The sequence below is a fragment of the Coregonus lavaretus genome (assembly GCF_964263955.1).
Source record: "Coregonus lavaretus genome assembly, chromosome: 35".
NCBI classification, from domain to species: Eukaryota; Metazoa; Chordata; class Actinopteri; order Salmoniformes; family Salmonidae; genus Coregonus; species Coregonus lavaretus.
The window spans coordinates 10,337,500-10,351,813 of record NC_140022.1 but is presented as its reverse complement, the minus strand read 5'-3'; the positions used below and the strand labels follow the sequence as shown (position 1 = coordinate 10,351,813).

General features: G+C 41.7%; 1 protein-coding gene across 1 annotated transcript in view; it reads left to right on the top strand.

Annotated features, from left to right (window-relative positions):
- Positions 1 to 12,819: 12,819 nt before the first annotated feature.
- LOC311109869 (uncharacterized protein) overlaps positions 12,820 to 14,314 on the top strand; it is a 75,099-nt gene continuing 73,604 nt past the window's right edge. Inside the window, exons 1-2 of the mRNA XM_084152883.1 lie at positions 12,820 to 12,845; positions 13,057 to 13,230. Of these exons, the coding sequence (XP_084009009.1) occupies positions 13,164 to 13,230 (67 nt within the window). The 5' untranslated portion in view covers positions 12,820 to 12,845; positions 13,057 to 13,163. The remainder of the gene's footprint in view (positions 12,846 to 13,056; positions 13,231 to 14,314) is intronic.

Genomic DNA, 14,314 nt, shown 5'->3' with positions numbered 1-14,314 from the left:
TATATATATATATATTTTTTTTATAAATTTATAAAAAATTATATCACGGCAACAGCAGTTATCAGTGTTCACGTCTGATCTGCCAGCCACTAAATGTCAAATCAGGCTAAAGTCGTGCTTCAAATGGCCCCGCCCGTTTTTTGGGCGATTTCAGTCAGGTTGAAAATCGCCCAGAAGTCTGTCATAGACTCCCATGTAAAATCTATTTTTGTCACATTTCAAAGCTTTCAATACATTCTCTATGGGTGTCTGTGGGCTTGCACTTACGCGCTTTCGTCATACATAACGTAACCACGAATGAACGTAACTAAGAAAAGACCAGGTAGCAGCCTCAATCAATTCACTACTACTATCAAAATGGCTAGGCTTCAGTCCAACTCGATTGTGTCTTTGAAAGAAGTTCCTTTTTGTCGGCGAACAAATGAAGATAAATTGGCAACGAAACAATTAGGACCTCCCAGACCAAATGTAATAATTCAACAGGTTTCTACTAAAGGCGGAAAGTCCTACACCCGAGGATTTTCCAAAAATTGGTACGAACGAAAAAATACATTGCCACTCACTGAACTGGATGACGAGGGATACAGGCTAGCTGTCCGCCGCCACAACGATGAGGTTAGTGTTGATAATCACAAGTTTACTGGATGTGGATATGGTGTAATAAAGGCAGTTTATTCAGAGGTAAATATATCTGGAATCGCGTTCACGGACCCGTTCGTCAAACTCTTAGGGAGCTATAAATTAAGCCCCATTACTTACCATATCAGATAAGAGAAATTGCTGCAGCTACATATATTTTACATCCTGGCCCTACATAGTTCACTATTTGCATCACTTACCAAAATATTACATGTGGTCATATATGCTTGGAAAGTGGAGATGCCATAGAACGTCAAAAAAGTAAACATTGCTGGAGACACATTGCCGTTTTGGAGAAGACATCGCGTTTGCTAGCGAAGAGATTTGTTGTGGCAAATGAACTTGGGCTGGGAATTGCCAGGAACCTCACGATAAGATATATGCATCAGCATTGCGAGTCTCATGATTCTATACGTATTGCGATTCGATACTGTGATTTTATTGCGCACCATATGTCTGTTGCAGAGGGATCAGAAAGCCATGAGAACGAGTTTTGATCAGTCATGGAAATAAAAGTGCTGAAAACTAATTGGCTCCCAATGTGAAAAGATTGAGAACAAGCTATGAAGGAACAATAATGGTGTTTTGGTGCAGGTACAGCCAACTAGCGCTAAAATATTGCGATATTGTCAATACAGTATATCGTAAAGTATCACTATGTAACTCGATTTCTTTCACCCCAATCCCTCAAATTAACGGTAAATAACTGAATTGTTTGCCCCACATTTAGCTAAGATGATTAGCTAGCCAGCTAAAATGTTTTATTTAGTTAGCAGTCGCATCTACAATAGTTTACTGTCAATAACATGTCTCCAAAAATGACGTGGTGTCTCCAATTGTGTTGACATTTTACAATTGCAATGCGCATCCATGAGTATCCACTTTCTGTAGCTCAGCTGGTAGAGCATGGTGCTTGTAACGCCAAGGTAGTGGGTTCGATCCCCGGGACCACCCATACACAAAAATGTATGCACGCATGACTGTAAGTCGCTTTGGATAAAAGCGTCTGCTAAATGGCATATTATTATTATTATTATTATTATTATCTGAAGAGAGCCCCGAAACATTGTGTGCAGACATTTTATGCAATAAATGAAGTAGGTTCAATCTAGTAGTTCTGATCTTCTGATTGGTCCTGATGAGTTGGGCGAGGTCACCTCCAGGCTACTGTCACTGTTGCATTGGCTCTGAGTCGGGTTCTCTGTCTTCAAATGTTCAGCCTAAGAGAGGGGATTTTTGTGTGTGTGTGTGTGTGTGTTTAACAGTGATGATGTGTGTGTGTGTGTGTGTGTTTAACAGTGATGATGTGTGTGTGTGTGTGTTTGTGTGTGTGTGTGTCCTCAGAGCAAGAACTCGTGAGTTGGAAGAACTGAGAGGCCTATGGCGTGGGTGTTGTCCTTGGCCACCTGCTGACAAGGCTGACAAGATAGGACCCTTTTGTCCATTGTTATTGGATAGGAACAGAACTTATAACCAGCTCCTGACCTAAATAGATCTTAGCACAACATTTTACTCAACATATCATATTCCATATTCACTATAACAAATATATTTACTACGACATTAGCAAGAACCGCCACATCCTCAGCCGGCTAATCCAGTGTGTGAAGTTTTGCGGAGTGTTTGAGTTAGCTTTGCGAGGCAAAGATGAAACTGAGGGCTCCACCAACCCTGGTAAGCCAACACTTTTGAGATCAGTCAATAAATGCTTCTGGTATTGACTTATATGCTGCCCCTGTCTTCATGTTGTTGCTGGACATATCTTTTTTTAAAAATGTGTGTAGGTCACCTAAATCATCAGAAAAATTGCCCCTCCTGAGAATTTTTTCAGGAGCCGCCACTGCTGTCAACCTAAAAATATGTTTAGCGTACAATGGATATTGCATAGCTGTGAAATCGCTAGCTAGGTTATTTGACCTTTGTCATAGGCTACATCCATCCTATTTGTTTAAATGGAGTGGCTCAACAGGCAAGTTTGACGTTAACTTTTACAGAAAGCTCATGTCTGCTACGTAGGCTGAATACATAGCCACAGTCAACATACTATAAAACTGTTTGTTACAAACAAACTAGAAAATTGACTTAAAAGAAAAGGCTCCCAGTGCCTCTGAGGACGATATGGTTGATGAAACTACGGAAAGCCACTCATTTCCAACAGAAGAGAAGCAAAGTGGCGGGGGATTGTTGGGCGCAGGGTTGCCAGGTCAAGCTACAATTTGTAGCCTAATGACTACTCAAAACCCGCCAAAAAGGCATGGAAACTAACCCAATAAATAAAATTCACGGCAAGAGGAGTTGCCATATCTATTCAATAAACCCTTTTCCCATAACGTTATCGAGCCAATGAAGAAGGAATATCGTAGTAACTTGTAACGACGTTAGAAGTAAAATGTGGTTTCCTCAAAATAATAATTGCAAGCTATGACATGACCTAATAAAGGAATTTGAATATGTGGCAAGAGAAAATATAATTTGCCCTTGTTAAACTTGCCAGATCATTTTCCATCAATGGATGTCGATTTAATTCGGTGACTGCTATGATTAAGCAATAAGCAGAGGTGTAGTCCAGGGCAGAGGTGTAGTCCAGGGTATACGCTGGTATACGGCGTATACCTACTTATTTTTCAGTCAGCATTGCGTATACCCACTTCTAAATCCCCCCTGATGCGCATCATTCAGTAATATCTGTGAGTCAGATTGCCTATTTTCTTCCTCGGGGATAGTGAAGCCATGACCCACCCTCCTCTGCCTCTAATTGGCTGGTACTCGCTGCTTTCACTGATTAGATTGGTTAACTTTAGGCATGAGGACTGATGAGCCAATCAGAGGCAGAGTAGGGCGGGTCATGCCGAGGAAAATATCGCTAATACCTCAGGTGCCAGTGAAAAAAAAAAAAAAAAAAACTCAGGTGCCGGTGCCACTTGACTACGATAACGGCAGCAGACCAAACAACGGATGAAGAAAGGACACAAGCGGCGGTGTGCCACCCCAGTTGATGGAAGACATCATTCTGAGGTAAGTTTTAAGGTGGTTTCCAAATGAATCATTATTTTAAACTACTGGCAAATTGCCAGTGACTGCACATTTAGAGGAGAAGAGATGTTGCCGCCAATAGTTAGTGCGAGTCGGCTAACGTTATGAAGCTAGCTACGTAGATTGGGATAATGTGGGGAAACCGGGGCATTGTTGGTTTTCAGTAAGTGTTTAATCAACCCAGTTCATAAGAATTTCATACCAGACTGATGAAACTGATTATCTCAATGTTTATGAAGCTTGTTTATTATTGTAAAGGTCTAAATTATAACGTTAGCCAAGTTACTAAGCCCTAAATTATAACATTAGCCAAGTTACTTAGCCCTAACTAACCTATATGATCTAGTTTAATTGCATAGTAGCTAAGCTGGTAGTTGATTTTTATAGTAAGTTAAAACACAAGAATGGGGACAAATAGTTTAAGATTCAGCCTAAAACAATATTGAGGTCTAATCAGGCTGTCTTATTTTGTATAGGGACAGGTAACCATGAAAAGGAAGGGAGATATTGCAGACTTTTTTGTAAAGAGGCACAAATCAGGCCCAGATCAGGCCCAGGCAGACCCCACCCCTAAAACCAGCAGCCCTGGCAGCTCTCAACCGGGAGCTAGCCAGGCAAGTCAGTGTGAGCATAGAGAAGGATCCAGTCTACCACCACCAGGTCAGAACACACAGGCAGTAAATTGCATCTCCAGTTTATTGAAAAGTGAAGCCTCACACTGTAACAAAAGGTGATTTTGACAGATTAAGCCTCATTTTGAATTTCTGTGTGATGTTATTTATTTTATTGCCCTTCTATTTATTTTGTCTGTATCCATGTTTGTTTTTTACAATGCTACTGTTATATAACATTTTGTGTTAAATTTGTTGTTTTTTTGTTAAATAAACTCTCCCAAGTATTTCACTCACTAATCTCCTGTATGCTTCAGCTTCACTTGCTGAAAATATTTCCACTTGGTTATGCAGATTGTTAATGTAAAGAGGGGGACCCATGTCTTGCTGATGACTATTGTGATCACAGTAGTGTGTGTGTGTGTGTGTGTGTGTGTGTGTAAGTGTGTGAGAGAGAGAGAGACAGGGAGATGCATAATTAGTTTTGTTGTTGTCTGTAGACATCAATAATGACTGGCCAGACCTGTGGAGTGCTAAACAAACAGAAGACTTCAAATCCAAGAACCCCTGGTTGGGATCCAAAAACAAAAAATTGGGTAAGTTTAGGTAGATTGCTAGTTTGGGTAACTTCTGAAACAGTGGGCACAGATAACTTTGTGTGTGTGTGTGTGTGTGTGTGTGTGTGTGTGTGTGTGTAAAGGACCATGCACACGTACAGCTGTGGATACAGGAGTAGTTACATTGTTTGTTTATGCTTCGCAGGATGTCTGGTCTGTAGCAGTGTGAACTCCATTGGGATCGACAAGGAGCAAGGACAAGGTGTATCGCTCTCAAGAGAATGGATGAACTTTGAAATTCAAGTGTCTGGCCAGGGAAGTAGAACAACAAGTTTGTCAATCTTGAGAAATAAGGTGAGGAAACATGCGTTGTCCAAGGCCCACACTCAGGCTGTGAAGGTGGCAGAGCAACAGAAAGAAGCTGCCATTGAGAATGCAGTGGAGACTATGACTGAGTCCTACATGAAGGAAACTGAAGCTGTGTTTCGAACAGCCTACCATCTGGCCAAAAAGAACCGACCCTTTTCTGACCATGAGAGCCTCATTGAGCTGCAGGAACTGAATGGTGTAAAAATGGGCTCAATACTTCATTCACGTTACAGTGCAACACAAATAATACAACATGTTGCTAGTGAGATGCAGAGCAAAATCATCAGTAGCATTATAGCATCATCCAGTAAGTTAGCTGTCCTAATTGACGAGGCATCTTCTTTAAGTCACAAAGCTGTCATGACAGTTTCTATTAAAGCATCAATTCAAGAAGAAAGCCCTGAGTTCATATTCCTGGAACTTGTTGAACTGGAAAATCAGAGAGCAGATGGCATATTACAGGCGTTACTCACCTGTTTAACTAATGCTGGCTTTACAGAAGAGTGGCTTCATGAAAACTGGGTAACATTTGTATCTGATGGAGCCAGTGTCATGCTAGGAAAGAAGTCAGGAGTAGCAACCAGACTGACTTTGAGATTCCCAAAGCTTTTTGTATGGCACTGCATGAACCATAGACTTGAACTTGCTGTGTCAGATGCAGTTGATGAGGTAAACTCTGTCAATCACTTTAAAACTTTTATCCAGAAGCTATACTCTCTGTATAGTGTGTCAAACAAAAATGAACGTGAACTTGTTAATGCAGCAGCTGAAGTAGGCTCACAACTTCTTCGCATTGGCAGAATCTTGGATGTACGCTGGGTGGCCAGTAGCTTTCGGACTGTTCGTGCTGTTTGGACATCCCTGGGAGCTCTTGTGCAGCACTTTAAAAATGCTTGCAGTGATGAGATGAGGTCCACCAAAGAGAGGCAGATGTACAGAGGTTTGTTAGACCGTGTTCAAAGTCCAGAATTCATTTGTGACCTTGGCCTCATGTACGACACTCTCCATGAACTAAGTCTCCTGTCACAGGAGCTTCAGTCTCGTTCTATAACGCTCCTCAGAGCAGAGCATCTGCTGAAACGCTCAATCAGAGTGATCCAGTCATTCAAAGAGAGTCCAGGTGAGAAATATAGTGAGGCTTTAGAAGCAAAACAGACTGGGGAGTATCGGTCTATAGCCCTGAAAACAAATGCAAAGCTGAAGTCTATCAATCCAGGCCAGTTCTTACAAAGCCTTGTGAACAATCTGGAGAAACGCTTGTCTTTTGAAGATGAGACCATCATGGACCTCAGCATCCTTGATCAGAGTAAGTGGCCATCAAAGCCCAGCATCCGCCATGGTGAAGAACAAGTTAAGCGACTGTGCAAGCGATTCAACTTGTGCACAGACCAAGCACTGAATGGGATGCGGGACCTACTGGAAGAGCCCAGTAGTGAGCCCAAGGACCTAAAACCACTTATGAACTGTATGAAAACATTCCCTGTCGGTACAGCAGAGTGTGAGAGGAATTTTAGCCTTATGAACAATATAAGCTCAGACAAGAGGGCTGTCCTTCTGATCTCAAACATATCAAACTTGATGATGATTAATATCAACGGCCCACCAACTTCCAAGTTTGATCCTAGAAAATATACAAGGACCTGGTTGAAGAGCCATCGTGCTGCCTCTTCGGTGCGTTCTAGACAGTGCAGTGTGAAAGCTCCTGCAGAAAGCAAATTTGTCTGGAATATACTGTAGTATGAGCAAAGGTCAGAAACCCAGTGCTGGGTTGAGAGAGTATATCACTGTTGATGTGTTGTTAATGCATATATTTTTGTTAATTGTTAACTAAATATTGTTGTAACATATTTTGTTGAATGATTTACCGGTAAATGAACATGTTCAAAACAAAGCATATAGCAATATGAACAAGGATGCATTGTCACCTTCAGATTTGAAGTATTTTATTTAAATAAATGTGCAAAAAATAATCGAAACACCATTTCCTGTTTGCCTCATGATAAATACATTTTACATTCATCCAGGCTGCTCTTGTGACCAGTAGTAACTACAAACTGCTCCTAATCAAGTCATGATCATTTTATAATAGTGTGCAAGTAGAAATTACATATTTTTGGGTAAACTAAATCATAGTCTTACATGTCACTGTTTCTAAAACAGGGCTTTTTTCTGGACTACTTAAAAAAAAAAAAGGTGAATACTGAGAGTATACCCACTTCTCCAGGGACCACTACACCACTGGCAATAAGGTACAAGGGGGTACGGGTATATGGCCAATATACCAGGGCTAAGGGATGTTCTCAAGCACAACAGACACGGAGTGCCTGGATATAGCCGTTTGCTATGGTATATTGGCCATATACCACAAACCCCCAGGGTGCCTTATTGCTATCATAACGTAATTAGAACAGTTAAAAGTAATGTTTTGTCAAACCCGTGGTATATGGTCTGACATACAACGTCTTTCAGCCAATCAGCATTAAGGGCTCGAACCAGGTTTATAATTGTAAATCAATCCCCTTTGCGCATGTGCATAACTATAGATAAATCCAACAGGAGAGTTTGAGTGATGAAAGTTGGACAGACCATCTCGAAATCTCTGAGCAGAAACACTAGGATGAACATAAAAAACTAATATTAGGCTATTTTCTGGCAATTGTGCTGTTATGTTCCAGATGTTAAGTCTACAACCCATTATAGATGGCCCATTTGCGAGATTGACTTGTCATTTCAATAGGCATAGGCTACAGACTAAAATCTGGGTTCATGATTCTAATTACATTTTGCCATAGTTTGCTTTGATGAAGGCAGGTAGTCTATAGCCCCTGATAGGCCTACATCTCATGTCAGAGAGTCTACAGTAGCCTAGACAAGATGTAGAAAATATGTCATCTGACCGATTTAGCAGCTTTCTTAGTCCAAATTAACAGACTAAATTATTCAATATTAATAGCTAGGCGATTTCGCTATAAGAAGTGCTTGTGTTTCCCAATAGCCTGCTGGAATAGGCTACTGAAGATGGGGCCATAAATTCAATCACTGAATTAAATATTAATAATATGTATATGAACTGAATATGCTTGTCAACAACAGCCAGTGTTTATTTTTTTGAATGTGTTTTACCTGTAGCCTAATCTGACTACTGTTACCGTCGATCTAATGCGTTCATAATAACACAAGGCTACAACAACAATAAACTGAAGTTATAGGCTATTTATTAAATTGGTTTGCCAGCTCCAGGTAGGCTACACAAGTGGCACAAATTGATTTGCAATGACTCCAGTGATGTTGTCATTTCAACATATTTATTGTATCAAATGGTAGCCTACAATGGCATATACATTAATAGGCTACTTGATGGCCAACAGAGGCTAACACTGCTAATAATATAACATGGTCGCACAAGTATGCTACGTTTTCGATATCATATCGACAACACACTATATATGTACTATGTGACTGTGCATAAGGCCTATCTGCAGATCCATAAAAGGATGGTTCATTTAGGCTGTGTGTGTGTGTGGGTGGCTTTACCATTAGAAGTAGGGGGTTTCCAGGGTTGGTAGGTTACACGTCATCAGTTACTCCCCAACCCTTGGGGTTTCCACTTCTGCCTCCCAATGATGACATATTATAGGCCTATTGTATTGGCAAGGACAGACATTTTAACAGCTGAAATTGTGCGTGGTAACCTTCACTTACCTCCTGGCATCAGTTTATTATAAGGGCTATACATAAACCAAGCATAACACAATGTCCACATAGGAACTACATGACACATCATTTAAAACTGACATTAACTGTTATTATGGTTACTGTAGATAATGTATATCACGTTCAATGTCAATAGGGCAATGTAGGCCCATTTAGAGTGTTAACCTCTAACCTGGACACAAGTAACTAGTTCACTTTCACGTATGATGTCTGGTTTTCCAAATGAACAGCTCTACAGAAAAGTGGGAGAGTATCTTGTGTTGACGCCGGACAAGTCCACTATAACTGACCCCATCACATGCATCCTATGGAAGAATGGCTTGAACAAGGCGGCAGAGTTGGACAAGGATTTTGGGCTGTACACCTATAGTGTCTTTGAAAGCTGCACAACCCTGGACCAGACTACTGGAGAGCTGAGAATCACCAGCTTGACGAAAACACACAATGGAGTTTATTCTGTGGAGTTCAACAGCATGCTGCTTGACAAGACATATACACTATCTTATCAGCAAGCGCGCGCGTGTGTGTTTACAGTATGTGTGTGTGTGCATGTTTGTTCCAGTTCTTGCAGTATTGCTGTGTGTGTGTGTGCCTCTATATTAAATAGCAGATTATTCAGTGCCTCACAAGCTTTTCTTCCTGCTTGTCTTTGTCTCTCTCTCCTGGATTTATAGAGGCAGTCCCTAAACCCACAATCACTTCTTCCTGTAACTCCAACAAAACCTGTTTTAAAATATAAATTAAAAGAGAGTGAGAAACAGAGAACACAAACAGATTGTAAAGAAGAGAAAGAGCAAGAGAAATAAAGAGAGAGTAAGAGAGAGTGTGTGTGCACCACCATGTGTCCTCTGCTATGTGACATACTCCTCCATTTCCATCAACAGACCTAGTATCACAACCTGACATCACCTGTGATTTGAGCGGTACCATGGCAACACTTCGCTGCAGTGCTAAGGGTCTGCTTGTGGTGTACCGCTGCGATTGGCCTGACCACCAGGGGGAGATGTGGAGCAGACTAGATAGCACTACAACATAATAATATAATAATATGCCATTTAGCAGACGCTTTTATCCAAAGCGACTTACAGTCATGCGTGCATAAAACAAAATGTTTTGTGTATGGGTGGTCCCGTGGATCGAACCCACTACCTTGGCGTTACAAGCGCCGTGCTCTACCAGCTGAGCTACAGAGTCAGAGTCATACAGACAGCTACACCTGTAAGGCCAGAAATCCAGTCAGTGAGATGACACGAACCTACAACAGCAATGACTGAAAGGCCACAGCTAAACAAGATAGATAGAACAAGCAGATATGGGTGACATCAACAAAGGTACTCTTGAAAGTTGTAATAGTAGAATGCACAAGGTGCCATTTCGAAATTGGGTGGTGCATCATCGGTTCCTCTTGTCATGTTAGTCATTGCATACCTTAGAGAGCTATTTATAAATGTCCAGATCAACTAGCCCATGTCAACTAACGTTTTTCTATTTGTTTTTTTTTAGCTCATAGATACTGTTGTAATTCTTTACTCACTTAAATGTCACATGAATACACATTAGACATGGCAAAATATATAGAATTGCAAGAAATATGCTTTAAAACTGCAAATGTTTATTTGCACACCATGACAAAATGTTTAGAATTTCAGGAAATAAGCTTTAAACCTGCAAAATTCTCTCCACCTACAAGAGGGGTGTGAACAGTGGTGCGCACGTGGTGCAAGGGGGTCCCGAGTGAAAACGTTTGGGAACCCCTGATCTATAAGACACTCTCATTGCTATCAGATGGGTGTAGAACAAGGAAGCCTAGTGGAAACACAGAGGAGCAGTAACACCTGGCCTATCAGGTCTGAGGAGACCCACTAGCTCAGTGTCAGACAGTACAGACACTCCTGATAGAAGCAGTCCATGATTGTCAGCTGGTATCAGAGCCACAGCATGTAGGTACACTATCTACTCCAGTAAAATACAGTTCACGTGCACCCTCTGGACCAATAGACATGAGCTCAGATACAGCATGTACAGCCATATAGAGTAGCAGACGCTCTTATCCAGAGCGACTTACAGTTAGTGAATACATACATTTTTTTATTTATACTGGCCCCCCATGGGAATCAAACACACAACCCTGGCGTTGCAAACGCCATGCTCTATCAACTGAGCTACATCCCTGCCGGCCATTCCCTCCCCTAACCTGGACCAATTGTGCGCCGCCCATGAGTCTCCCGGTCGCGGCCTGCTGCGACAGAGCCTGGATTCGAACCAGGATCTCTAGTGGCACAGTTAGCACTGCGATGCAGTGCCTTAGACCACTGCACCACTCAGGAGTACAGAGAAGTATAGGTAAATCCTCTTGACCAGTAGACACCAGCTCAGATACAGCATGTACAGCCATATAGAGTAGCTCAGATACCTTTCCAACAAGTCAGTTTGTCAAATTTCTCTCCGGCTTGAGCTGCCCTGGGCAACTGTAAGTGCTGTTATTGTGAAGTGGAAATGTCTAGGAGCAACAACGGCTCAGCCATGAAGTGGTAGGCCACACAAGCTCACAGAACAGGACCGCTGAGTGCTGAGGCACGTAGCGCATAAAAATAATCTGTCCTCGGTTGCAACACTCACTACAGAGTTCCAAACTGCCTTTGGAAGCAATGTCAGCACAATAACTGTTCGTCAGGAGCTTCTTAGCCACACAATTCTCAGATCAGCATGCGCAATGCCAAGCGTCGGCTGGAGTGGTGTAAAGCTCTCCACCATTGGACTCTGGAGCAGTGGAAATGCGTTCTCCGGAGTGATGAATCACGCTTCTCCATCTGGCAGTCCGACGGACAAATCTGGGTTTGGCGGACGCCAGGAGAACGTTACCTGCCCAACGCATAGTGTCAACTGTAAAGTTTGGTGGAGGAGGAATAATGGTCTAGGGTTGTTTTTCATGGTTCAGGCTAGGCCCCTTAGTTCCAGTGAAGGGAAATCTTAACGCTACAGCATACAATGACATTCTAGAGGATTCTGTGCTTCCAACTTTGTGGCAACAGTTTGGGGAAGGCCCTTTCCTGTTTCAGCATGGCAATGCCCCCTTGCACAAAGTGAGGTCCATACAGAAATGGTTTGTCGAGATCGGTGTGGAAGAACTTGACTAGCCTGCACAGAGCCCTGACCTCAACCCCATCGAACACCTTTGGGATGAATTGGAACGCTGACAGCAAGCCAGGCCTAATCGCCCAACATCAGTGCCCGACCTGACTAACGCTCATGTGGCGCCGCAGCAAAGTCCCCGCAGCAATGTTCCAACATCTAGTGAAAGCCTTCCCAGAAGAGTGGAGGCTGTTGTAGCAGCAAAGGGGGGACCAATTCCATATTAATGCCCATGATTTAGGAATGAGATGTTCGACAAGCAGGTGTCCACATACTTTTGCTAATGTAGTGTATATAGTCTGTTTGACAAATATTTAGATTCTGTAGAGGGAAGGTTTATTTATCTTCAGTAAACTCATATCTCTTTTCTATCTCTTTTGGGTTAGCCTATTAAGTATCATATTGTTATCCTGTATGTGATGTGCTGTCATGTTTAGCCTACTATAATTTTTCAACTTTGAATGATGTGAATTATAATGAAATGTTGATCCATACAACAAGATGGTAAACATTTATTATATGTTTTGAGGAAAATATTTATTGTGTGAATGTTTTTGTGTGCATGCCACATAGACCTACAGGTGAATGGCTAGGCTGGTGAATTAAAATCCCTCAGACTCGGTGGACAGGAGGACAAGTAAATGAACTATAGTTATTAATTTACCTTTGAATATTACAGTATTGTCAACTTTTGTTACATTATAGCACAGAGATCCTATCAATTCTAAATTCTATATGTAATTTGGTGCATTGTAGCCAATTATACACACAGGGAGGCACCAAAGACCAGGTATGGGCACGACTACATCAAGGAATATTCCAGAAGTGGTTAGATTTGAAAAATAAAGTTAATATAGCATATAAACATAATGCCATGTGTTGGTATACAGTGTGATTGTATTGCAGCTATTAAACATTATTTACAAGTCAAATGGAACGTTATTTTATTTTCCACGATGCAGAGGGAGGAACTAAACCACTTTTTACTTTCACTTTCACAGCTTCAGGAAATCTAAAGATCATAAGTAAGTTAGGCGATGAGCCACACAGGGATTTAGCAAATCTCATTTGAACTTAATTGTATTTATTATCTAAACAAATTAACTATATGCCCGAACTAACGCCCATCAGATTGTGCTTCTGGCTTTGTCTTGTACGAACGGTGGTCTCTGGAGGTAAGTTGAAACGACTGGTAGGCCGAACTTAAGTGTTTGGCCTACCTACTATTTGTTAGGCCACTTTGCTATTGTGTGCTAAATGTAGATCCTATCCTACAACATCACGTCATAATATTTGATTATCATGAACAATAGGTGTATGTAAGATAATGTCCTTTATAAACACTATGCGCTGCAACTTCAAGTTAGAAGCGCACCCGCCGAGTGGGATTCACATCACTGAAAAACAACAACTTGTAATGACATTATGGATGGACAATATCCTAAACACGCTCTTCCTATTGATTTTCAACATGGAAAGTCAGAATGGTTTTAAACGACGTCTATGTGGGTTTCGATTAGAAATAAGGACCGCGCCCTTCTTATTCAGTTCAGCTATGCACACACTGTATATATATTTTCTGTTGTATTTCTGACTTTATGTTTTTTTTACCCCATATGTAACTCTGTGTTGTTTTTATTGCACTACTTTGCTTTATCTTTATCTTGGCCAGATCTCACTTCAAGAAGTTATCGGATATTGAGTCCTGGCCTAACCAAGGCTCAAACCTACAGAAGGGTCTGCATGATCATGGCAGGGCCGGTGTTATGGGGCCTGGCCCGCCCTACGGTACCTCCTTGCCCATCCAAATAAAATATTGAAATATTGAACATTTATTTGACCTAAACTCATGCCAACAGAAAGACGCATTAATCTCAGATAAAGCTTCCGAGCGAGCGAAACAGTGCCCCTCTGTATGCGTCGACATTTTACATTTAACATTTTAGTCATTTAGCAGACGCTCTTATCCAGAGCGACTTACATGAGCAATTAGGGTTAAGTGCCTTGCTTAAGGGCACATCGACAGATTTTGCACATAGTCGGCTCGGGGATTAGAACCAGTGACCTTTCGGTTACTGGCACAACGCTCTTACCCACTAAGCTACCTGCCGCCCAAGTATCCATGTATCTGATGCTGTCTGGACCGAAAGAGTATGGCGCCAGAACGAATCAGTTGGTTGGGCATTTGATGTTAATAGGCGGGCCCGTTTTTTTTTCCAATGGGACCTCCTGTGTGCACGCTTTTGCATTGGTGTTATA